General features: G+C 38.7%; 1 protein-coding gene across 1 annotated transcript in view; it reads left to right on the forward strand.

Moving 5' to 3' along the window:
• LOC107040129 (peroxisomal acyl-coenzyme A oxidase 3) overlaps positions 1–22,411 on the forward strand; it is a 128,210-nt gene extending 105,799 nt beyond the window's left edge. The window contains exons 6-13 of the mRNA XM_015260072.1: positions 11,039–11,330; positions 18,780–18,902; positions 19,253–19,373; positions 19,653–19,886; positions 20,272–20,426; positions 20,576–20,723; positions 22,136–22,333; positions 22,398–22,411. Coding sequence (XP_015115558.1) covers positions 11,039–11,330; positions 18,780–18,902; positions 19,253–19,373; positions 19,653–19,886; positions 20,272–20,426; positions 20,576–20,723; positions 22,136–22,333; positions 22,398–22,411 — 1,285 coding nt within the window. The remainder of the gene's footprint in view (positions 1–11,038; positions 11,331–18,779; positions 18,903–19,252; positions 19,374–19,652; positions 19,887–20,271; positions 20,427–20,575; positions 20,724–22,135; positions 22,334–22,397) is intronic.
• Positions 22,412–27,032: the final 4,621 nt, after the last annotated feature.

Below are 27,032 nucleotides of genomic sequence, written 5' to 3' on the forward strand. Positions count from 1 at the left end.
AAACGGGGGTTGATAGATGGGGAATCTAATTCTCCATCGAAAAGTCCTTGTCTCATCCCTTAATATTAATTAGCGGGCGAATGAATCAACGGAAAAACATAAAGTAAACATTGAGGACAAGGAGGACATAAAACCCCCTTCGAACCTACCCCTGTGACAGCGAGACTGCTATAGGGCTTCTAGCAGAAGTTTTCCCTGCCCAGGGTACCCCCACTCTACGTAATTCCCACTCATATGCTTGTCCCCCACTCCAAAAATCCATGGATATTCTTCTTCTGGCCCTACTGCCGAGTTACCGGCGCAGGCAGCTCGCCCAGCCGTCAGAATCGACCTTGGCGCCCCACCGCTGTTGGTGTCTCACTTATTCTGGCTACGACTGCTGTCGACTTGACCAACCCCGTTGGGATGTCGACACTGCCGCTATCTCCCGGCATTCCCCCTACGGGACTTGTATTATCATTATATCCACTCACATTAATTTTAATCAATTGATAGAAAACAATGTTATAAACATTGCAAATATAAACTAATAATTCGTCTATCCACTTTTATTGTGTTTTCAGATATCATTTCCCCCTTTCTAGCCCCAGAAAATGACAATCCTAATAGCCACGCAACAGCCATGCAAATACCGTGGCTGTAACGTGGCTCCTGGATTCCCAGGGTGTATAGAAAGCAGATGAGCTTATGTCGGGTAGTATAGAATTTATGCATTCAATGTCTCATTGGACCTGAAATAATTGTTTCTAGTAACGACTCATTGATTGATTTCTAGTGGCAGTCTCTACGCTGTTCTCTATCTACAGTCAATCAAAAGTAAGTTGATGAAAATTCGACAACTTTCATTGCTGATGTAATATTGTCAATTGACAATCAACTGACAGTCATTTGCATTGGCTGGCGGAATACTGATATACTGTGCTTTTCACTGAATCTCTCCTAATGACAGTCAATTGATGATCAATCGAAATGCATATTATGAGAATATTCAAACGACAATTGACAGACTTTGGGTAAGTAATCCACCTTTTCTAGTATTTTTGTGTCATAAAACGATTGATTCCTAATAAATTGATGTTCTAGAGTCAATGAATAGTCGTCTCATATTTTTTTTGTAACGTTAGTCTTCATATAAAAACGTTCTCTTTGATTGATATTCAATAGATTGTAATTTGACAATCAACTGACAGTAAGGGTAATTTTTATTTTTCAGTAACATTTTTACTTGAAAAAATCCCGAATAATAGTGAATGGACTATCAATCAACTGTCATTCACAGGAAAAAGATCTATTCCATGAATTTCCCCAATCGTCCATAATGAAAATTTATCGGTGATACTGCGCTTTTCACTAAATCCCCCCTAGTGACAGTCAATTGATGATCAATGGAAATGCATATTATGAGAATATTCAAACGACAATTGGCAGACTAAGTATCTGTAATCAATCCAATGTTACTTTCTCATTCATTATGTGTAATTGAACTATCTTGGAGGTAAGTACTGCCATCTCCCATATTGGCTAACAGGTGTTATTCCGGACATTCCAATAGATGGCAGTATACTTCCATTCCGATCTTCGTTACCGACCGAATGACCTTTACATTTTCAGCATCTTGAAATTTTCAGACACCTCCAAACGCATGGGGGTGAAACAATGGGCTCAGCGTGACCACGTAGCTGACGCCAGTCCGCCCGGTGGCGCGTCGATCGTCTGTCCGGTTGAGAGACGGAGCTAAGGTCAACTTCATATGGAGCCGCATTGCAATATATTCATTTTATATTGCTTTTATTTTTTTCGATATAATTTATGAATCAAGCAGATGGGAGAAAATGACAAGAGTTCTTTAACAGTATCAACAATGATTTACTATGTCGGAACATAGGGAACACAATGTACAAAATAACGTTGAAATATATAAATACCCACGAAATATTTTTTTGGAATTACCAAATTGGTCAGGATGGTAAGGATTAAGTCTTGCACCATTTAGCAGCTTTCTTTTTCGCTTGATTACATTTTTCTTGTTTGTAATTCATGCAATTAGCATATTATTGCATTCTCTTCATTGTAAAATGTTGGATAATATGCATTAATTTTTCTGAACCATGCTCTTCACAGGGAAACGATAAATAATTTGAATTAAGAAGATCATTTAAAATTGATTCAAAGGGATTGATTGAATCGCGATTTTTTTGAAAAAGATTTTCCAGATATGAAATTAGTCGAAAGAGATGCGAGTTTGGATGATAAGGCACAGACTCACGAGTGAATTGCGTTAAAGTAGCTTCTGGAAGAGTTGGAAGATCGGAAGAATTGAGCAAAGCATTCTTGCAAATGAGACATTTCTCCGTATTCATGATGCTATTAATTAATTCAGACGTCAAACAATATAGAAGACACTGGGTAACTTCAGGCTTTGCATACTCATGCTCGACAATGTTCTCAATACTCCAGTCATCATTTTTTACCAAATCATTCAATTTTGCCATCATTTCTTTTTTTTTCGTGAGTCATGCCAGGTTTATTGAAGATAGATTTCAAATCCGATAGATTAAAGAGTGGCTTTTGAGAATCATCCTTTCTAATAGAACAATTCCCTGTCCTGGGAGGCTTCAAGACACCGAAGGTGAAGAGGATTTTATATACAGGGTGTCCCATGGGAATGTGTGAAAACTGTTTGATTATTTTTTTTTTACTGGAAACAGGGAAAAAGAGAAGGAATACAGTTCCTGATACAGGAGAGTTGTTATTTTTATTTCACCGCATATTCATTATTGAAACATGTAATTCACCCAACAAAAATAGTAGCTTACAAAAATTGTACGTGACAAGTGCGATTAATAGTAAATGTTTTCGAAATGAGAGCCATCAACACTGCCGCAATAATCCAAACGTTTCCTAAAACCGTGGAATACACGTTCTAATGTTTCGTGTGGAGTACCGTGAACAGTCTTTTTAATGTTGTTTATCAAATTTTCGATTGTTTTTGGCTTGCTTACGTAACAAGAATCTTTTATCTAACCCCACAGGAAATTATCACCCGGATTCAAATCTGGTGAATAGGGTGGCCAATCTATTCCCCCTCCACAAAATTTTGGATATTCCAAACCAAGAACTCGACCGCGATAAACTGTATTAAGAATTTCAAAAACTTCGTGAGTACGGTGGGGAGCTGCTCCATCCTGCACAAAATAAAACCCATTGACAAGCCCTCTTTTTCTCGCATGAGGGAAGAATTTTGTTTCTAACATTCTTTTGTACTCATTCCCGGTAACGGTAGATTCGAAAAAATGTAGTTAGACACCCTTCATGGAGAGAGCAGCCCAAACGGTGACTTTCTGTGGATGAGCAGATTTCGTAACCAAGAAATTAGGTTTTTCAGATCCCCAAAATCTCAAATTATTTTTGTTCACGTAGTTATCTAGCCAAAAGTGTGCCTCGTCAGAAAAAACAATTGCTGTTTCATGCAGCTTGTCATTTTCGAACATTTGTGTCATTCTTTCACAAAATACCTTTCGTCTCAGAATCGCCTCCTCTGTCAAACGCTGACACATCAATATTTTATATGGATGAAGTTTCAAAAAAACGTGGAGGATGCGATGCAACGTTGCTTTGGTCAATTTTAAATCTTGAGCGGCTCTCCGAATGGCCGAGTTGGGATTTACCTTGAAATCCTGTTCAACTTCATCGACCTTCTCCTCTGTTGCAGCAGAGAATGAGGGACCTGGAAGAGTAGCTCTACGATCATCCAAAGTGCCGTATTCCTCGAAATTTTCAATTATTCTAGAAAAAGAATATTATCATGACTAGGAACCAACGGGATTTCTACGAAAATCTGTAATGTGTTTTGTTGTGTCACACAATCAATATGAAAAAAAAATTATTCTGACCTCCTCAGAGTGGTTTCGCTAGCAACTCGTTTGGATCCAAATTTAGTAGGAAATCCCCTAAAAGCTTCACAGTAGTTTTTCCCTCTCAAATAAAAGCACTCGATGAGATTTTTTTTTCTTGAATTGTCAAATCACTCATTACTGCTAACAAAGTAAGGCTCCTGCCACAGTTGGAATAAAATTAACTGGCCCCTAGTAAACGTAACACAAACGTAGAGAGTCAAGGGTATTTTGGATGAGTCGTCAGATGAGTTTAGTTTTCACACATTCCTATGGGGCACCCTGTATATGGAGGAAAGTTGGTGCAGAGGGATGGTCATTACAGCCGCCAGCTTACCTTACACTTCCAAAGAAACGCTAATAAAGGAATTTTCAAAAAAAAAATTAATAAAACGTGAATTTTCAAAGTGATTCAATATGATTATTTTTCTCACTCGGATTTCAGCCAATCAGCGCAGGCTGTCGAACAATTTTATATCGGAAATTTACTCATAGCCTTTCAAATGTTTCCCATTTTTCAACGCATTTCACGGTGAATATTCTGCGTGACAGATGCTGTTTATTGCACTGTGCTTGGCGAAAATCCAAGTAGGAAATTAATCCGTCAAATACCACTCGTGCTTTTCGCGCTCAAGCGAAAAACGAACTAAATTATAGTCAAAACTACAGTTTCTTTTCGTTTTTTGTTTGGTATTTCCATTATCCTCAATTTTTCCTAACCAATTAAAACTATTCCAGTATTCGTATGACCAATCAATCCCTGAACTCGAACAAACAGGCGTTCATAGGTTTCAGTATTAATTCAATACTCCGTTCTTGAGTTATACACTTGACTTTATATTCCATTCCAATGATTTCCAAAACCGGCTTACTGTAGTAGAAATTTATGGGAGATCCGTGGCCAGACATCGCATATTTAACAGTGTTCTGAATTGTATTGATACTGATGATTTAATCAACTTGAAATGCGCTCAGAAGCTAGTAAGTAGTAGCATAAAAAAAGAATTGCCAACATATTTCGGTACTACGATTCTATGAGATCGAAAATACCATTACAACTGTTTAATCAATACCCAGAATTTGAGTGAATCTAATAAATTTTGACTCGTGCAAAAAGATAATTTATGCAAATATTGTTCAACGCGTTTGCCACAGCAGACTTTTATTTTTTCCTCTATATTCAGAACACATGAGAGAACAAACAGTTTTTTAAATATTCTTCATTTTCCACAAACAAACTTTACCATCTTGGCTGAATTCCCGATTCCTTGATTATGGATTTCGTATTATTCAAATTTCGAACTCGCATCATGTCTTTCGGATGGGCATGCGCCCATTCCTACCACTCTGTGACTTTACGTTTCAATGATTTACCGCGAGCTTGTCATTTGATTTTGGGATGACTGTACCCAAGCCGAACTATTGGATCGGTCGGGATAAAACAACGCAGCAAAGTCATACATACAGACATGACCCTAAAGACATCATTTCTTTACGTTTCATAACATTCTTGACCATTTCAAATCAAAATTAGAAAAACGAAAATTCGACCAAAAAAATCTGTTTGTGCATATTTTATAAGAAAATGAGATATTAGTTGAAAATCATAGAGATAATCAGCAATACCAGATTTAGAAAATTATTAATAGGCCAACTCATCAAGCAATCTCGAATCCAGCAATCCAATCTCTAATTTTCAAAGTTAAATTTCTTTAATATCAAGTGTTATTTAATAATTTCCACATAGAAATTGAATTAATGTGGTTGCGTATGTATACCCGTCTTAGGAACAGGGAAGTGGTACGAATCCATTCGGAAGCTTACTACCAATGGAATTGGTAGAAATAAAAGAAAGCAAAAGACTAATAAGACAGAAAGTACCGGTCGCATGCCTTCTGTTGAATAGGCTTGAACCCCTGCTTGTATTTCTCTCGAAATAATTATGCCATTAATCATTAATATCTCTTTCATTCCAATCGGAGCGAATGATCGCATTAATATAATGGTTTTGTTGAGAATGGCATCTTAACATATCAAGAATCGATAATGAAGGAATCAATCAAATTATGATTATGTCTAATCTAGTTTCATTTTGAGAGCGCTGATGATTGCTACTAATTCGAATCAGACGTACTGACGCGTTCAACTGTCGTTTTTCATTATCCGGCGGTACACGGCGTGCTGTTGAGGTGCCTTCAGTTTTTCCTTACGCTATTGTTACACTCTATTTTATATTTTTCACTCATTTACTTATTAAATAAATTTATCTTTGTCATCTACAAATTGTGTGCAGTGTCACTGTTATTTAAAACTGCCAAGTTGCTCCAAAATATAATGACTGTTAACAGGTTATGGGCCCAGGGCATGCACACATTTTTGGTGATATTAAACTGACTCAATAACTTGAATTAAATCACAGTGGATAAAACGAATCAGTAAAGCTGGGTTCGGAATTTAATTAATGTCAGGTATTGACAGGAAAACTGATGTGATTGATTCTGAGATTTTGAGTGGAAATAGTGAAAAGGACGGTGAAATTATGATTGAACAGAGTGAAGTACGAAAGGAGGTTTTTGGAGTGTAAGTGAAAATGGCGGAATCAAAAGTGTATCATATCCACAGATTCAATGATCAGAATTATCATTAATGGAAAAAGCAGATGATGATATATATGACAGAAAATAAGTTGAAGGGATATGTGCTGGGAACAATAATACGTCCAGTAGCTAATACACAGGAATGGGATGATAAAGATGCTGAGGCACAAGCATTTTTGATGCGTGGTCTTGTACTGGAGCAGTTAAAATATTTAGCTGATTGTGATACTGCAGCGAAAATGTGGTCACAACTACAAACCGTGCATTCTCAGAAGAGTGATCAGTCGGCACATGTACTTTTGGATCAATTTATTAATTACAAGTGAAAACCAGGAAATAAGATGGCAGAACATGTAGCTGAAGTCGTATCCCTTGCTCGAAGGCTGAAAGACATGGACATGGAGCAGAAAGATCCAGTAATCATTACTAAGATTCTTGGGAGTTTACCGAGGGAGTACAATCACGTGAGGACAGCTTGGTATGCTGTTCCGAAGGCGAGTCAGACCATTGAGAAGCTGATGGAGCATTTGGTGAATGAGGAGGCACTGGTGGGCAGGAATGATGCTGCGGTTGGAGACAGTGATAATTCAGCACTGTTTGCGAGAGGTCGGTTCAATCAACAGTCAACAAGAGGCCGAGGACAACATCGAGGTGAACGTCGAGGTGAAGGTCAAGGGTTTGGTGCTAGGAGTACTGGATATGAGTCAGGTAATTCTAATTTTTCCAATAATCAGAATCAAGGTCGTTCGAGATGGAGACTAGGAAAGTGTAGTTCTTGCCATCAGTCAGGTCACTGGGCGCGAGAATGTGGAGCTAGGGCAAATGGTAATCAATATCAAGGACAGAGAGGAAATAATCAAACGTTTGTAGCTCAGAGCACACAACAACATCAGAGCGTACCTGATTGGAACACAGATAATCAGTACTCAGGGCCTACACCGTTAGATAGAGCATGTTTATTGACTATGGTTGGTGCAAGGTGTCAGGATGTTGATGATCAGCATGTCTGGTATGCTGATTCTGGAGCGACAGATCATGTCGTATAAGAAAGAGTGGTTTAAGAATTTAACACAATTTACTGAAAATAATTTTTCTGTACGAATTGGAGATGGAACCAGATGGTTTCTGCAGCAGGAAGAGGCGATATTGATGTAATGATCAAAGGAGCAGATGGTTCACAAAGAATATTAACGATTATGAATGTTCTTTATGTCCCAAGGATTGATAAAAATTTATTGTCAATCACAAAAGTGACAGAAAAAGGAATCAGAGTCATTTTTGAGGAAGGAGGTCAGAAAGTGGTGCTGGTCAAGGAAGGTATCATGCTGACTGAAGGGGTTAAGGTGCGAAATTTATACAGGTTGCAGTTCCAACCTCTGTCTTGTGCTAGTACCAATGTAGCTGCGGGTGAGAATTTGATGACTTGGCATGAGAGACTGGGGCACGTAAATTTTAACACATTAAGGGAAATGATTCAACGAGAAACTGTTGATGATTTGAAGGTTTCAGAGATTTTAGGTGAGAATCCTTTTTGCTCAGAATGTATCTACGGCAAATAGCACCGTACGAGTTTCCCGAAAAATGAAGCAGTAAGGTCTAATACACCAGGAGAAATTTTTCATGTGGACTTGTGTGGAAAAATGCCAATTCAATCGATTGGTGGAGCTAATTATTTTATGCTTCTGAAAGATGATTGTACCACGTACTGTTACATCTATTTCCTTAAAGATAAAACTGATGTTTTGGAATTTTTACAGCAGTTTTATGCTGATGTTTGAGCTGATGGTCATGAGGTTAAAAGATTGAGATCAGATTGTGGTTTGGAATTCGTGAATGCTCAGATGAGGGAATTTCTATTATCCAAAGGAATCAAACACGATTTATCAACGCCCAGGGCTCCAGAACAAAATGGATATATAGAGAGGCAGAATAGGAGTGTTGTGGAGGCAGCTAAGTCAATGCTTCATGCACGAAATCTTCCAGAATATTTGTGGGCTGAAGCTGCTGGGACAGCTGTGTATACTAAAAATCGAACTGCATCTCATACACTTGGTGGTGCTACTCCTTTGGAAGGATGGTTTGGATCAAAACCATCTGTTTCTCATCCTCGTATTTTTGGTAGTGAATGTTACGTTCATGTACCCAAGGAGCAACGCACGGAATGGGAGATGAATTCAACGAAATGTCAACTCGTCGGGTACAGCGAAGGAAACAAAGCTTATCGTGTGTTTGATCCATCAAAAAGGAAGGTCTATATCAGGAGAGATGTAATTTTCCACGAAAAATCAGATGAAGGGTCTTCTCATACTGTGATTGAATCAAGAGGGAGAGTAAATCAAGGTGATTCAAGGTTGCAGGAAGCAGAGGGAGATGACCAGGCATCTGATGAAGTTTTTGAGGAGAAGAAGAAGTGGAAGAATCCAAGATTGCCTATTCTACGGGATCCATATCCCAAACGAAGTACAAGTTCAAGGTCTTCTAGAAATGACTCATGTAAAGAGGAGGTTGTGATAGCAGAGGCTATGCTGAATGAGATTGAGTTCCAGAGTCTTGAGGAAGTCATGGGCAGTGGTGAGGCTAACCACTGGATGAAGGCTATCAATGATGAGTTGCGTTCTTTGGAGGAAAATTCTACTTGGGTTTTGAGACCAAGGTCAGAGGTGCAGCATGTCATTACGAATCGCTGGGTGTTTCATCGTAAATTCAAGGCTAATGGAGAAATTGATAAATACAAGGCCAGACTTGTAGTCAGAGGATGTTCACAGAAGTACGGAATTGACTATGAAGAGACTTTTGCTCCTTGGGTGAAATACAATTCTGTTCGAACCTTGCTGGCAGTTACAGCGGCTAAAAATCTTCAATTGTATCAATTTGACGTTAAGACGGCGTTCCTGCATGGTGAGCTCGACGAGGAGATATATATGGAGCAGCCTTACGGTTTCGCTGAGGATGATCGGGTATGTCTGCTCAAGAAGAGCTTATACGGACTAAAGCAGGCACCACGTCAATGGAATAAGAAGATTGTGGATTTTCTATGCAATTTCTAATACAATCAAGGTCAGATCCATGCATTTTCTCTTATTTTTCAAAAGAATCAAATGAATGTTTATATCTTGCCTTGTATGTTGATGATGGGTTGTTAGGTGGAAATGATTTAAAGCTAATGGAAAGGTTATTGGTTGAGTTACATGACAATTTCAAGATAACGCATTCAGATGCGGAATATTTTGTTGGAATTCAGATTGAGAAGGATGAGGATGCTGATACTGTTGAATTGCATCAGAATGCTTATTGTAAAAAGATTTTGGAGAGATTTAATTTCATCAATTCAGCACCAGTATCAACACCTGTAGATCCTGGTATGAAATTTACTCGTGCTAGCAATGAAACTAGAGATAAGCCAGTTTTTCCTTATCGTGAGGCTGTGGGGTCACTCATGTATTTGATAATTGGAACACGTCCAGATTTAGCATACATTGTAGGTGTTCTTAGTAGGTTTATGGAAAGTCCAACCATTACGCACTGGAATTGGATTAAGAGAGTTTTTAAATATCTTAGAGGAAGGATGTCTGAGGGAATTAATTTTTGCCTAATCTCCAATGATACAAAGTTGATATCTTACTCAGATGCTGATTGGGCTGGGGACATTGATACTAGATGTAGCACAACAGGTTGGATATGTTTCTTAAACTCTGGTCCGATTTGTTGGAGTTCCAGGAAACAAACAATTACTGCCACATCGACTACTGAGGCGGAGTTTGTTGCACTATGTTCACTAACAAAAGAGATAGTATGGTTGAGACATTTGTTAAATGATTTAAACTGTTGCCAGTGATTCTACAGACGTGTGGTGTGATAACCAGAGAGCAATTACACTAGTCAAAAATCGAGATTCAACAAAACGAACCAAGCACATAGATACGCAATTTTATTATACTTGTGATCAATATGCCGAAGGGAAAATTAATGTTAAATATGTGTCAACAAATCCTCAATTAGCTGATCCATTAATAAAACCCTTGTCAAGCGAGAAATTTGAGAGATTCAAGTCATATTATGGTTTATGTTAATTTTCTGAGATTTTTTATATGATGTATAAGATGAGAGGGAGTGTTGAGAATGGCATCTTAACATATCAAGAATCGATAATGAAGGAATCAATCAAATTATGATTATGTGTAATCTAGTTTCATTTTGGGAGCGCTGATGATTGCTACTAATTTGAATCAGACGTATTGACGCGTTCAACTGTCGTTTTTCATTATCCGGCGGTACACGGCGTGCTGTTGAGGTGCCTTCAGTTTTTCCTTACGCTATTGTTACACTCTAGTTTATATTTTCCACTAAGTTACTTATTAAATAAATTTATCTTTGTCATCTACAAATTGTGTGCAGTGTCACTGTTATTTAAACCTGCCAAGTTGCTCCAAAATATAATAATTGTTAACAGGTTTAATCACTTACCTTAATAATCCATTCAACCTTAGTTTTTTCTTAATGAAAAACATCTAAAATATCACTCAATGATCTAAATTCTTTTTCTTTCAGATTCATAATTTTCAGTAACTACAGAATACCAAAGGACAATCTGTTGAATAGAACTGGCGACGTAACCAACGAAGGTGAATACCAATCGTTTTTTTCTGATCCCCAAAGAATTATCGGGGCTGTTCTCGAAAATTTATCCACTGCACGCATTGGAATCAGCGGCGAGAGTGTCAATAACATTGGAATAGCTTCAACCATTGCCATCCGATATGCCTCTGTTAGGAGGCAGTTTATGTCTTCTTCGCAAGTGAAAGACCCGGTCGAAACGCCAATCATCGAATATGAACTTCATGTAAGTATGAATAATAAAGGAGGTTTTGGTTTTGCGATCATCACAAAAAACATCAAACTATGAAACGATGATCAATCAATTCTTTATACAATTCTTTAAACTAAATTCTACGATTCTTTAAACTAACAATGATCAATGATTTCCGGAAAGTATTCTCAAGTATACAAGAGTCTGTATTGAAATTATAAAACGTGTAGCAAGTCTACAAGATTTTTTTTTTCTTTAAAAAAACAAAAGGAGGGGTGGGAGTTGCTTAAGTTATGATGTCACACGATATTTTTTTTCCATTTCCAATCGAAGAAAGCGCAAATGCAATTTTGTTCGCACCTTGTTTTCTCACGGAAGCACAGGTTTCACCGGTTCTCAAGCTATCCTAAAGATTGATGACAGTGAATTTAAGAGTGTTGTGATGACAATAATTTAATAAGCTACAAAGCGTTCAAAGAGCATCGCATAAAGATTTAATTGTTGAATTCATCCTTTGCTGCATGTTGCTTATTTTTGTTTTTGCTCCCGAATGGAAGCCTTGTAATTGACGGATTTTTCGAGTCGCTAATTTTGATCGGCAATGATGTAGAATGTCATGAAACGTGGAGAAATTATGTTTTTACAGTCATGTCTGTATGTATGTTTGTGACAACTTGTTTAAATATCATGTTATAAAAAAATCATCACAGGGGGGGGGGTTGGAAAAGTAAAAAACATGCGGTATATAATATTCTAATGGCCCCTAATAGGCAAAAATGAAATTTCTTCTCTTTTCTTAGTTGAGGGAGACTGACCGTGAAAGAAGAAAAAACATTTGCACAGACAAGTCTCATTTGAACCAAAAAATTGCGAGTTGAAAATTATCAAGAATAAAAAAATTTGTAGTTCCAAAAAATTGACGTCCATAAAGTTAGCGGCGCAAGGTCAAAAAATGTTTTTTTTTGGGTCAAAATTAAGTGCTTTTTATGTTTTTTGGTGCTTGAACAAAAAAAATGGTGCTCCATCCCTTCGGGAATTAGGAGTAAGGGGTGGAAAATGAGAGATGGTTGGAAAAAAATTATGCCACAATTATGTGCTTTTTACGTGCTTTCGGTTACTGCGAGAGGACAGGCAGGATGGGGGCTGATTTGGGAGAAATAGCCCTTCTAGGGGAAAATTACTTTTAGGGGTTGAAAGCCAGGATTAATGGTAACAGCTATAAACAGTAGGCCATGATTATGTGCTTTTTATGTGCTCCAAGAAAAAGGCGCAGAAAAAGGGGTAAAGAGGCCCGCATGAGGAAACCCACCTATCCAGGGGAAAATTCAATTAGGGGTGAGTAAAATAATATTGGTGACTAAAGCGTCATGCTATGAACTACAATTATGTTTTTTATGTGCTCCAAGATAATTGATCGAAATAATGGAAAAGATGGAGCCTATTAGAAGAATCGACTTCCCACGGTACAATTGAGGTCGCAAATGAGATATCCCTGGCGTTATTATTTTTTTTGGTTTCGATACATCATATCAAGAAAAAAAAACGTGTTTTCGAATGTTGACGCCGAAAATATTCGTGCTCAATCCGGTAGTTAAAAAATATCTCCACGTCAAGCGGAAGTGCTCGAAATGTATATGACGTGACCCAAAAGGTTTCCAATGTAACTTTCTACACAAAAAACACTATCGATGAATTTGTGCCGGAATTTTCATCATAATGAAGGAATTAGGTATACTGGTAACCGTCAGAAACTTTGCCGCGATCGCCATTTTTTTATTTGGACACCATTGAGTCAAAAAACATGTGTTTTCGAAATCCGCCACTCGAATTATTCGTGCTCCTCATTTTGTAGAAGCAATGTCTTCAGGTCGACCTGATGTGATTGTAGCACATCATTTCATGGGATACTTTGTCTCAAAAAATTATGTGCTACACATTGGACAAGGCGATTAAATTCGTGCTCCACTTCCTTCCATCGTGGACAGATCAGGTACACTGGTGACCGTCAGTAACTTTGCTGCGGTCGCCATCTTTTTTTTTGAGGCATCAATGAGTCCGAAAAAATATGTGTTTTCGAAATCCGCCACTCGAATTATTCGTGCTCCTCATTTTGTAGGAGCAAGGCCTTCAGGTGGACCTGATGTCATTGGATCATCACATGGGACACTTTGTCCCAAAAAATCATGTGCTACACATTGGACAAGGCTATTACATTCGTGCTCCACTCCCTCCCATCATGAACAGATCAGGTACACTGGTGACCGTCAGCAACTTTGCTGCGGTCGCCATCTTTGTTTTTGAGGCATCAATGAGTCCGAAAAAATACGTTTTCGAAATCCGCCACTCGAATTATTCGTGCTCCTCATTTTGTAGGAGCAAGGTCTTCAGGTCGACCTGATGAGATTGGAGCACATCATCACATGGGACACTTTGTCCCAAAAAATTATGTGCTACACATTGGTTAAAGCTATTGAATTCGTGCTCCACTCCGTTCCATCGTGAACAGATCAGGTACACTGGTGATCGTCAGCAACTTTGCTGCGGTCGCCATCTTTTTTTTTTAGGCATCAATCAGTCCCAATAAATATGTTTTCGAAATCCGCGACTCGAATTATTCGTGCTCCTCATTTTGTAGGAGCAAGGTCTTCAGATCGACCTGAGTGTACCTGATCTGTCCACGATGGGAGGGATTGGAGCACGAATTTAATCGCCTTGCCCAATGTGTAGCACATAATTTGTTGAGACAAAGTGTCCCATGAGATGATGTCCAATCACATCAGGTCGACGCAAAGACCTTGCTCCTACAAAATGAGGAGCACGAACAATTCGAGTGGCGGATTTCGAAAACACATATTTTGTTGGAACTGATTGATGCCTCAAAAAAAAAGATGGGGACCGCAGCAAAGTTGCTGACTGTCACCAGTGTACCTGATCTGTTCACGATGGAAGGGAGTGCAACACGTATTTAATAGCTCTGTCCAATGTGTAGCACATAATTTTTTGGGACAAAGTGTCCCATGTGATGATGTGCTCCAATCTCATCAGGTCGACCTGAAGAACTTGCTCCTACAAAATGAGGAGCACGAACAATTCGAGTGGCGGATTTCGAAAACACATATTTTTTCAGACTCATTGATGCCTCAAAAACAAAGATGGCGACCGCAGCAAAGTTGATGACGGTCACCAGTGTACCTGATCTGTTCATGATGGGAGGGAATGGAGCACGAATTTAATAGCCTTGTCCAATGTGTAGCATATGATTTTTTGGGACAAAGTTTCCCATGTGCTGATCCAATGACATCAGGCCACCTGAAGGCCTTGCTCCTACAAAATGAGGAGCACGAATAATTCGAGTGGCGGATTTCAAAAACATATTTTTTCGGACTCATTGATGCCTCAAAAAAAAAGATGGCGACCGCAGGAAAGTTGTTGACAGTCACCAGTGTACCTGATCTGTCCACGATGGGAGGGAGTGGAGCACGAATTTAATAGCCTTGCCCAATGTGTTGACCTGAAGACCTTGCTCCTACAAAATGAGTAAAATGAATAATTCGAGTGGCGAATCTCGAAAACACATATTTTTTCGGACTCATTGATGCTTCACAAACAAAGATGGCGACCGCAGCAAAGTTGCTGATGGTCACCAGTGTACCTGATCTGTTCATGATGGGAGGGAGTGGAGCAGGAATTTAATAGCCTTGTCCAATGTGTAGCACATAATTTTTTGAGACAAAGTGTCCCATGAGATGATGTGCTCCAATCACATCAGGTCGACCTGAAGACCTTTCTCCGTCAAAACGAGGAGCACGAATAATTTAAGTGGCGGATTTTGAAAACACATATTTTTTCGGACTCATTGATACCTCAAAAAAATAAGATGGCGACCGCAGTAAAGTTGCTGACGGTCATCAGTGTACCTGATCTGTTCACGATGGGAGGGAGTGGAGCACGAATGTAATAGCCTTGCCCAATGTGTAGCCCATAATTGTGCGGGACAAAGTGTCCCATAAGATAATGTGCTCCAATGACATCAGGTCGACCTGAAGACCTTGCTCGTACAAAATGAGTAAAATGAATAATTCGAGTGGCGGATCTCGAAAACACATATTTTTTCAGACTCACTGATGCCTCAAAAAAAAAAGATGGCGACCGCAGCAAAGTTGCTGGCGGTCACCAGTGTACCTGATCTGTCCACGATGGAAGGGAGTGGAGCATGAATTCAATCGCCTTGCCCAATGTTTAGCACATAATCATTCGGGACAAAGTGTCCCATGTGATGATGTACTCCAATATCATCAGGTCGACCTGAAGACCTTTCTCCTACAAAACGAGGAGCACGAATAATTTGAGTGGCGGCTTTTGAAAAAACATATTTTTTCGGACTCATTGATGCCTCAAAAAAATAAGATGGCGACCGCAGCAAAGTTGCTGACGGTCACCAGTGTACCTGATCTGTCCACGATGGGAGGGATTGGAGCACGAATTTAATTACCTTGTCTAATGTGTAGCACATAATTTTTTGAAACAAAGTGCCCCATGAGATGATGTGCTACAATCACATCAGGTCGACCTGAAGACCTTGCTCCTACAAAACGAGGAGCACGAATAATTCGAGTGGCGGATTTCGAAAACACATATTTTTTTGGACTCAATGGTGTCCCAAATAAAAAAATGGCGATCGCGGCAAAGTTTCTGACAGTTACCAGTATACCTAATTCCTTCATTATGATGAAAATTCAGGCACAAATCCATCGATATTGTTTTTGTGTAGAAAGTTAGATTGGAAACCATTTGGGTTACGTCATATACGTTTCGAGCACTTCCGCTTGACGTGGGGGTATTTTCCAGATTACCGGATTGAGCACGAATATTTTCGGTGTCAACATTCGAAAACACGTTTTTTTTTTCTTGATATGATGTGTCGAAACCAAACAAAATAATAACGCCAGGAATATCTCATTTGCGATCTCAATTGTACCGTGGGAAGTCGATTCTTCTAATAGGCTCCATCTTTTCCATTATTTCGATCAATTATCTTGGAGCACATAAAAAACACATAATTGTAGTTCATAGTATGACGCTTCAATCACCAATATTATTTTACTCACCCCTAATTGAATTTTCTCCTAGATAGGCGGTTTTCCTCATGCGGGCCTCTTTACCCCTTTTTCTGCGCCTTTTTCTTGGAGCACGTAAAAAGCACATAATCATGGCCTACTGTTTATAGCTGTTACCTAGAAGGGCTATTTCTCCCAAATCAGCCCCCACCCTGCCTGTCCTCTCGCAGTAACCGAAAGCACGTAAAAAGCACATAATTATGGCATAATTTTTTTTCCGACCATCCCTCATTTTCTACCCCTTACCCCTAATTCCCGACGGGATGGAGCACCATTTTTTTTGTTCAAGCACCAAAAAACACATAAAAAGCACATAATTTTGACCAAAAAAAAACATTTTTTGATCTTGCTCCGCTAACTTTACGTACGTAGAAAATTGTTATTTTCTGGGCAGACATACAATTCCATTTCTAGCATTATCTATTTATTATTCTATATTACCATTCAGAATTTAAAGATAAGCAATGAATTTAGAAATTGAAGAGTAATGATGATATAATAACAATCCTGTAACTCAAAAACAAAAAAATTTTTTCGTCCCGGCGGGCGCAAAGTCGGATTTTCCTCCCGCGAAGCGAACGGAAAACGCCGAGGCGAAAAATCCGGTTCTAACCACGGGAGGTAAAATAAAGCACTCTTTTCCACGTGCTTACCACGTCTCCACAACTCCTTTACTTTACTTCCCTAGGTTAGAAATATACTATTAATTAACTGCACTATATAAGAGATATTTTTTTCTTATTGAAGCGGTATCATCTCCCCGAGTGGAAATTGCTTCAGGCCCACCTAAAGTACGATCAGAACTTGATCAGGTTTTTGTAAGGTTCGACTGATCTGGTGATTCCTGATGAGAACCTGACCAAGTTCTGATCCAGCAGATCGGATCCGAAAAACTACAGGCGGGTTCAGATCAAGTTCTGATCAGGTAGACATGATCAGATGATCCCTGATGAGAACCTGACCAAGTTCTGATCCAAAAAACTACAGGCGGGTTCTACAGAACCTGACCAAATTTTGATCCAGTAGATCGGATCCGAAAAACTGCAGGATGATTCAGATCAAGTTCTGATTAGGTAGGCACGATCTCACCCTGAGACCGGCTGCCTGACCCCAATTTGATCAAATTCGGATTTGATGTCTTTGATCGGCATTTGAACGGGGTCAATTGAAGAGAAAATGATCAGATTCAGATCCGGTCCACCTGACATTAATTTTAATAAGTTTTTCGTACAATTCAATTAACTACTATTCTACTATTCAAATTAAGTTTTATCAACCATTATCAATTATTATTTTCAATCTTTAAAAAGAATCATTATGTTATAATTAAAATAAATTAAATTGAATTAATTTAATTTAATGAATTTGATTTAATTAATCCATTTAATTAATAGCCAGCCCCTCTCAAATGCACAGAAGGGAGGGATGATGATGCCGTAAATACGTATTAGAGGAGTATCAAACTTACACGCAAATGATCTTGAGAAAAAAAAATCACCAAATGTCTATTTATTTATTAGTGTTATTGTTATTATCATTATTATTCATTAATGAAATAAATAAAAATTTAATTGAACATATTTCATCTTTGAGAATACACACACACATCCGCGAGATCAGGAATAATCGTAAATTCAACGAATACCCCGATACAAATCATATAGGCAATGTACAGTTTACTTAATACTAATAGCGCGATAGCGTAGTGGTTAGGGCATAGGATTAGCAACCATAGGGTCCCCGGTTCGATCCCCAGCATCGGTAAAAAAATAATAAGCTTTTTCAGAGGTAATAACAGTAGAAATTTATTAAGAGAAGCAGCCTACGGTGAAAGAATTGAATTATCTTTTGTTTTGGATTAATTATCATTGATAATTGTTATCGATACTGACAGACAGGTCATCCAGTTTTCATACAGTTGACTTGATCAAGTCCGGATCCATTCGTCCTGATCAAATTCGGATTGGTCAGAGGCGTAACATGTCTGATCAAGACCGGATCCGTCAACTTGATCAATACCTGATCAGTGGTCAGGTCTAACCTGATCCGAACTTGATCAAGACCTGACCGGAATTTCCACTCTGGTCATGATATGATCTGCCTCTTAAGTCAAATATTTCGTTGTTGAATTATTCATATTAGAAAATTTCGTATCGTCAAATGAAACAATTTCTATGTTGGCAATTATGAACTTGTGATTTTTTGGTTCGAGTAGAGTTTGTTTGAGAACATGTTTTTTTTTCTCTCAACATGCTATCATTTTCAAAGCAAATGCATTTTTTACCATTCAATGATTGCTAGAGCGAATCAGGTAATCAGAAATTTTTGGTTCCTTGTGATAATCGGAATGGTCCAATTATTGCAGCAATGGAGAATATTTCCCTACATGGCGGCAGGAGTCGTGACACGAGCTTTCATGACGGAATTCGCCAGCGAATTCTTCAGCAACGTAGAGAAGTCCTTGGCAACTGAAGAAATTCCAAATATTGTATGTGACATAACTAAAAAAGTATCTTCATTCAATGATGGGTTCCATATGATTTCCTCACTGCGACATTTCATCCGCCAAAAAAATTCTTGGGAATTTCAGCCGGCGATAATTCATTCGCTGAAAAAAAATTCTGCGCCATTTCATCCGCAAATTTAGGCACTAAGATATTGATGAAGTAAAAGAAAGCAGTAGAAAAGGCGGAGAATATAATTGTGGACAATACATTGATGCCGAGAATATTTAATCTGATTTTTTTTTTGGGTAATTTGTCGGGCGGATGAAATGTCGCAGTGATGAAATTACGTGTCACCCAATTATAAAATGCATTGCTTGAATTACTGTTTCAGAGAGAAATTGTTGGTGAACTTCATGCTATGATTTCAGCTATCAAGCCTCTCCTCACATGGACTGCAAAAGCTGCCATTAGTGAGTGCAGAGAGGCTTGTGGAGGTCATGGATATCATAAAGGTTAGGGAATAAAAAAATTTTAGCCACTCATTGTATTCATTGCAATAATCATAGATTCATTAAGATTAAAGAAAAAAGTTTGACAGATATAGCTTCATTCTAGAGATAATAAATAAATATATTTCATTTCTGAAACCGAAAAAACTGTGAAAAATAGAATTATTCATTTCTTATTAGAAAAAACAGATAAATTCTTTAATGCTTTTTCTTTAGAATTACCAAACTAATTTCGGCAAGAAAAAAAGAAAAATTATGAGATAATTTATAATGTTTTGTCAGGTGCTAAATTGGGTGATATGGCAGCGGATCATGAGCCCACGGTGACATACGAGGGTGACAATAATGTCCTAGTGCAGCAAACCAGTAACTGGATTCTTAGACAATGGGAGGGCGCTCAGAAAGGCATAACTGACGGCAGCCCCTTGGATTCAATTAATTTTCTCTTCAATGGGGATCAGATACTGGAGAAGAAATTCACTGTAAATCATGTGGATGACATCATGTCTTTGAACTGTAATAATTTAGAGAAAATTTCAAAATGAGGAATAATAACTTTTATCATTTGCATTCTTACAGAATTTCTGTCCTTCACAGCAATTTTTTTACAATGAAAAACGCGGTTATTTCTCTTGGATGATAATTTTTCCTTTAAGAAAAAATGAACTGTCTTAAATAGTATATTTCGTTACTAGTGCGGAAAAAACACTTTTCCCACGAGTACCGAACGATATTTTTCATCACAATGTGTGGAAAAGGGATGTTTTAGACACGCGAAGCGTGCCTAAAAATTTTCTTTTTCGCACAGCGTGATGAAAATATTTTTACGAAATTTATCTGAAGACGTATCAATTTTCAATGACTAATTTTCACTCAAATTTTCTTTTGCTCTCTGTTTTAGTCGTTAGAAATTGTTACGAATGGTTGATAACGTGGTTAACAATAGAAATGTCACGTAAATTCCAAATTGCCAAGGGCAAAGGTCTTGACAACTTCTCAGCAAGGAGTAAGGCACAAGTTTATTCCGCATCACATTTATCCAGAGCCTATGGAGAGGTAAAATTTTCTTAAAAGTCTTTCCCGGAATACCTTGAAAATTAATTGAAAAACCATCAAAAAGAAAAAATTTCACTTTGTTTTTTTGAAGTATTCCTCACTTTCTTAGTCCGAAAATAATAAAATTGTATTTGTTTTTCGAATTGCAGTTGACAGTTATTAGATACAGTGTGAGGAGGATCGAGAAAATGCTGCCACGTGGGAACCCACATCAGAGTCTAGTAGCAGTTTTGGATAAATGTCTGTTACTCTATTCACTCTCTTGCTTGGAGAAGCATTTACCTTCCTTCTATCAAGGTACTAATTGAACGATTCGACTCGTTTTTTCCCTGTTGTCTGGGTTATTTCATAACCCACAGCTTAGTAATTTATGTTGCCAGATAAAATTTCCCCTGGCAAAAATTTTCTTTCAAGTACTTTCTTCAGCAAAAATTTTGCCCTTGATACAATTCCCTTCTGGAAAATTTCCCAGATAGTACTTCCCCTTGGGCAGTTGAAAACATTTTTCGATTTTAGTCAAAAATTTTCGTAATTCGCCAGAGGAAAATATAAATTTTCCATTTTGAGTTTTAGCTTGCAATTCTCGCGAAGAAGTGGACTCCAAATTGTTTGGTTTGACTGTTTTGCACTGGGAGAAAAAAAAGTTTTTAAACGAGTATTATTTGAACCAAAACAAGTTGATCATTGCCAAGATTGAGATTATTTCATTTCAACTTATAAAAGTTTCAAACCTTAAAAACCGCTTTGTTTTCAAGAACGACAAAATTTGACTAAAGAGATGAAAATATCTATGATAGTGAAGTTAATTGAGAAATATTTTATTTCTAAATTACGGGATTGGTATTAAATGATCATTATTATTCTATTTGATAATTCAGTTCTTATTTTTGACTATTGAATAGCTACAACAACAACTGCTCTCCCGTTTTCCGCAAAAAAGGGACATTTTTTGGGAGAAAAATTCGTATGGTAGCATATAATAACGAATAGGTAAGGGATTATTATACGAATAGGTACAGGATTATTGGGCACGTTTTTTCTGGTGAATTTTGTTTTATTTTGCATTACAGAATCCGTATAGTGATACTCAACACACTTAAAAAATAGCTATAAGAAAATTGAAATAATGCTTCTATTTTTGGCTTTTGTTCAAAACTTCATTTTTAATCAGAAAAATGTGTACTTTGCACCCACCGGGACGAAAACAATATTTTTTTCGAATCATCAGGTAGCTTTTTTTGGTGACATTGTTGATATCTAATCTGAGCGGGATTGGTGTTTCCATTTTTTTTAATAGAATTGGTACAGACCCATTCGGAAGCTTACTACCAATGGAATTGGTAGAAATGAAAACAAGAAAGCGTTAAAACATAAAGATACGGTCAGATGGCTTCTACCAAAAAGGCTCGAACCCTTGCTTGTTTTCTCTCGGTGCATTTTCAGTTTCTTTAACATTTTTATTCAATTTAATAACAAAATTTCCAAACAAAATCATATAAGACCTCTCATAGTGAAGGAATCTCATTTTTAATTTTATTATGAATACAGGAGGATAATGATAAGGGAAAGATGAAATGATTTCATATTCCCAATATAAATATTGCCATATATGACATATTTCCAACTGCGCTAAATCTGATATAAAATTGGAACCGAAGATTTTTTGTTCAATTTCTGAACAAACAAATTGTGTTCTTTATCTGTTTAAGGTGGATACTGTTTAGGACCACAAATGGTAGAGATCATTCGTGAGGGTATTCTACGACTATGTGCTCAACTGAAGCCAGAAGCAGCCTCCATTGTTGATGCCTTAGCTCCGCCCGATTTTCTTATCAATTCAGTCCTCGGAATGTCGGATGGAAAAGTAAGAGGAACAAACAAAAAAATAATTATTTCCGATGAGAAGGGTCTTTTTCGATTTTTTTAAAAAGCTTGGAAATTTTTTCCCTCACGAAAATTTTTACTTCATAGGAAATATACTCTAAAAGTGTAAATATTTTGCTGAAAATTTTTAAATGTCTAAAGTAACTTGTAGTTGAGTCGAGTGGTGATAAAAGTCGTCTATCGGTCAGGGTTGAGTAGAAAAAAAATACAGTCGAACCTGTCATAAATTATATTGTGATAAGTTATAAACTGTGATAAGTTATACCAAATCACTTCTCATCAGTAATATCGCATCCCCCACCGCTAACCCGTTCCGCGTATGCACCCGAATAATTGGAGCTAGTTGCGCATGTTCTACCATAGGTGAGTATTTCTGTGTTCATTGCACATAGAAAGGGAATCTGATTGGTCTCCCCTACTTTGCTTGAGACAAGGAGTACTGAGTAACAGGCGGTGGTGGGGATATAACTTATCACAGGTCCATATACCATTTCGTATAACTTATGACAGGTTCAACCACTGAAATATACTATATACTGGAAAGGGCACTGAGCTGCCCGAAGCGAGCCGAGAGAGAGGGTCGATTTTGGGGGCCACTTGTCTCTGTTGTACCATCTGCTCCAAAAGTATTCTCTTACCTTGGGCAACGTACAGAATTTAGCATTGGCATTCAGTTCTTTTTGGTTGCATATGTCATTTTTGTTAAAATTCAAACTCATAACATGTGACCGTTGAAAATTTTATTCATTCCCAATGTATACTGATACAAGGGGTATTTACAATTCTATTACGAGTAAATTGACAGGGAAAAATTACATAGGAATATACAATTCAATAAATTCTTTATTCAATTAATCTGACGGAAAATCGAAATCCTCTGAGTCAGTACCGTCCTCACTATTCGGAATTCCAAATTCCGGTATGTCCAATATAATTCCTGAAACGGAAAGTTGATATTTGAATGATATAAACTTTTATTTCAAAAGGAATTAATTCCTCAAATTGAAGAACATGCCTCGAGTTTCTGATCTCTATTTGATCTTTCCAATACTGTGATGAAAAAGTAGAACGTCCCAATCTTTATTGATCCTTATAGCGTCAAAACAATCTTTAACACATCAATTCACTGCGCATAACTCAACCTAAGCTTCTCAACTCGCTTGTACCGTGTGTCGTTTGGCACGTTACACGCATGCGCACCGTCGAGAGAGTGAGAGAGGTGGCCCACAAAATCTACTTCTCTCTGGCTTGTTTTCCATTTACGAGTCTGGCATTGCAGTGCCCTTTCCAGTATATGGTATATTTCAGTGGTCGCCACATCCACTCTCCCCCCAGTAACCTTCGTCAGGTTCGAAGGGAACGAAACAGTCATATCTCTCCTGGTTCTAGCATACGTACGAAGAGGTGAATCCATGCTTCATGATGGTAGCTGGGGTTCATTGTTACCAGGATCCCCAGCTTGCTGAAGTTGTTGATTATTGACAGGGTCCTCCTTGGTAATATAAGCGGGTTTGAGTCTCTCCACAGATACGACTTTCTCGATTCCGTCGACGTTGATTTTGAAAACGTAATCATCTAGACGTTCCAAGAGTGGATCTCACTTCATGAGAACCAGAGTAGGGTGGTTCCAAAGGGGTGGTTGACTGCGTCGATGTGAAGAAATACGTGCGAGGAGAAGTACAGGTTTTTCAAGATGAACATACGCTCTTTTATGTGATGAGCTGTTGGTGTAGGTCTCAAGCTTTTGATGTGTTCACGAAATTTCTTAACGAAAATTTGACGGTCAGTAGACATGTCCTTTGAAACGAAGAAGTCTCTTGGTACGCGTAAACCTGTCCCATAGAGCAGGTCAGCAGGTGAAACGTTTAAGTCTTCCTTGTAGCAGATCGGAAGACCGAGGAGCATTGTAGGTAGAACTTCGGACTATGGAGCTTGAGAGTTGTACATCAGAGCTGCTTTAAGGGGTCTCCGCCGTACTTTTGGGTAAAATATGACAATGTGCTTGCGAATTAAATATATCATATAGCAACCAAAAATGTTAAAAAGGTATTTGTAAAAGCAATTATAACTACTTTTATGGGTTCGTTCGTGTTTAATTAATGATTCAAATTGCGCCTTATACACAACCTTTATGGACGCTACTTTGTCCCATACCCCTCACACTGTTGACAATGTGCTAGCCAGCAAAAGAAGCTAAATTGTTCTATATTAAGCCCTGAAAAATATGGGCACGAAGTTCCATTGGGTTTAATCATTCATTTGTTCAATAAATTAATGATAAAAATACTATGGCGATGTCTGTCATTATCCAACATACGCCATGTTTGATGTCTCATCTCTCTCGAAACTAACCTCACTAACTTGACTATTTCACACTCTATTCACCCGCGCACCCATCGCAACTGCGGAGACCCCTTAAGAGTTCTATGCCACCTCTCAACCAGACCATTTGACTGAGGATGATATGGTGAACTCCTGATGGGATTAGCACCAATCAGTCGTGACAAGGCCTTGAAGAGTGCAGACTCCAATTGAGAGCCTTGACCGGTGGTAATGGTGCGAGGTGTATTAAACTGCGCTATCCAGTAAGTGTGGAATGCAGTATAGACGGAATCAGCTGTCATGTCTTCCAGGAAATGGCTAAGGGCCACCTGGAGAACCTGTCAATGATTGTTAGACAGTACCTGAGCTTGTTGACCACTGAAAGTTCGATGAAATCATGATGAATATGGTTGAAGCGAGTGTCAGGTACGTCGATGTGTTTGGGTGTCAGATGATTGTAATGCTGAATTTTTGAGCGCTGGCATGCGATGCAGTTGCCAGCCCACTCCAGAGCGTCTTTTTTTATGCCAGGCCAGATGTATTTTTCCTTGAGTGTATGAACTGTTACTCGACCACTGCGATGGGACAACCCATGCACTGTGTCGAAGGTTGCTCGTCGCAGATTTTTGGGGATGAAGGGCCTCACGGTGCCAGATGAGATGTCACAGTAGATTGAGTTGCTGCCATCAATGTATAGACGTTGAAGTTTCAGTGAGCTGTTGTTATTCTCAATGAATTGCTGAAGCTCTTCATCATCTTGCTATTCCCCTTGAATTCTCAGCACTCAAGATGGTGGGCATGCTGATTGCACTGATCCTGGAGAGTGCGTCAGCGACAACATTTTCGTCGCTTTTCAGGTGCACGATTTCTGTTATGAACTGAGATATGAAACCGAGCTGATTGAGTTGACGTGGTGAGGCTTTGTCTGCTTCCTGCGAGAATCTGCGAGTAGACCAAGGGTTTGTGGTTAGTCGTGATAACGAAATAGTGTCCCTCGAGGGTATGGCGAAAGAATTTGATAACTACAAAGATTGTCAGCAGTTCTCTGCAATAGGTGCTGCACTGCCTCTCCGTCGGACTCTGTTTCCTAGAGAAAAAAGCAATTGGCTTCTACATGTTTTCCTGGAACTGCTCCAATGAGGCGTCCACAGCGGAGTCGGAGGCATCAGTCGTGAGAGAGAGGGGCAGATGGTGATAAGAAAGCTGTACGGGCTGCTGGAGCAACACTTTGTTTGCAATCTTCCAGTCCCTTCTCAGAATTCAGTGTCCACTGAATCTTGGTTTTGTCATTCTTCTTCATGTTCTTGAAATACGCATTGAGCGGTGCTTGCATTTCTGAAGCGTTGGGAATACTTTTGCGATCGTAATTCACCATCCCAAGGAATCGACGAAGATCAGTGATGATTTCAGGCTTGAAGAAAGACATAATTGCCTCGGCACGTGAAGCTGGAGCTTTGTATCCATCCTTGCTGATCGTGTAGCCCAAATAAGTCACTTTTTCCTTGCCAAAGTTACACTTGCTCGGGTTTAGAGTGAGCTTGTTTTGATGTAGAATGCAGAAGACTTGATGTTCCTCATGGGTTTCAGAAGCTACGATGAGGTCATCGATGAAACAGTCAACGAAATCCAGACCTCTTAGGATGTTGTTCATATGCCATTAAAAGGTTCGAGTTGCATTACGTAATCCAGGGGGTATTCCCAGAAACTCGAAGAGGCCGAAGGGTGTAGTAACCGCGGTCTTCTCGATATGTTCTGGTGCTATTGGAATTTGATGGTAAGCACGTACTAAATCAATTGTTGAGAAGATTTTTTAGCTATGTAGAGGGTAGAAAATATCCTCAAAAAAGCGCACCGGGTAGCGATCAGGAACTGTTTGATCATTGAGTCACCTGAAGTCTCCAGTGGTACGCCAGCCTCCACCTTTCTTGGGTACCATGTGTATTGGACTTGTCCAGTGGCTGCTGGAAGGTCGAATGACGCCAAGCTCTAGCAGGAGATTGATGTTACATTTTGCAGCTTTGAGTTTATCACGAGCTAGTCTACTAAATCACTCCACAACTGTAGGTCCTGTGGTGACGATATGGTGGGACACATCTGTAGGGTTATGCGAGGCAGCAGAGACAGTTGGCTTGGTGATGTCAAGAAATTGTGTGAGAAGATCTGAGTACTTGTCTTCAAGGTGAGTGTTGAAGGACGCATGCTGGTCTACATTTGATATACCGAATACTGTGATCTCAACAAGCTCTCCTGTTGTTGAAAAAGGTGTGAGAGGATCAATCAGACGATGCTTCTTGGGGTCTATCATCAGCCCGAAATGGACGATAGAATCAGCCGTAATAATTACGGACTGCACGTCGGCAACTATGAAAGGCCAGGTGAATGCTCGATGTAGACCAAGTT

This window comes from Diachasma alloeum, unplaced genomic scaffold, assembly GCF_001412515.2.
Source record: "Diachasma alloeum isolate Michigan unplaced genomic scaffold, Dall2.0 Dall_scaffold_00320, whole genome shotgun sequence".
In the NCBI taxonomy this organism is placed as follows: Eukaryota; Metazoa; Arthropoda; class Insecta; order Hymenoptera; family Braconidae; genus Diachasma; species Diachasma alloeum.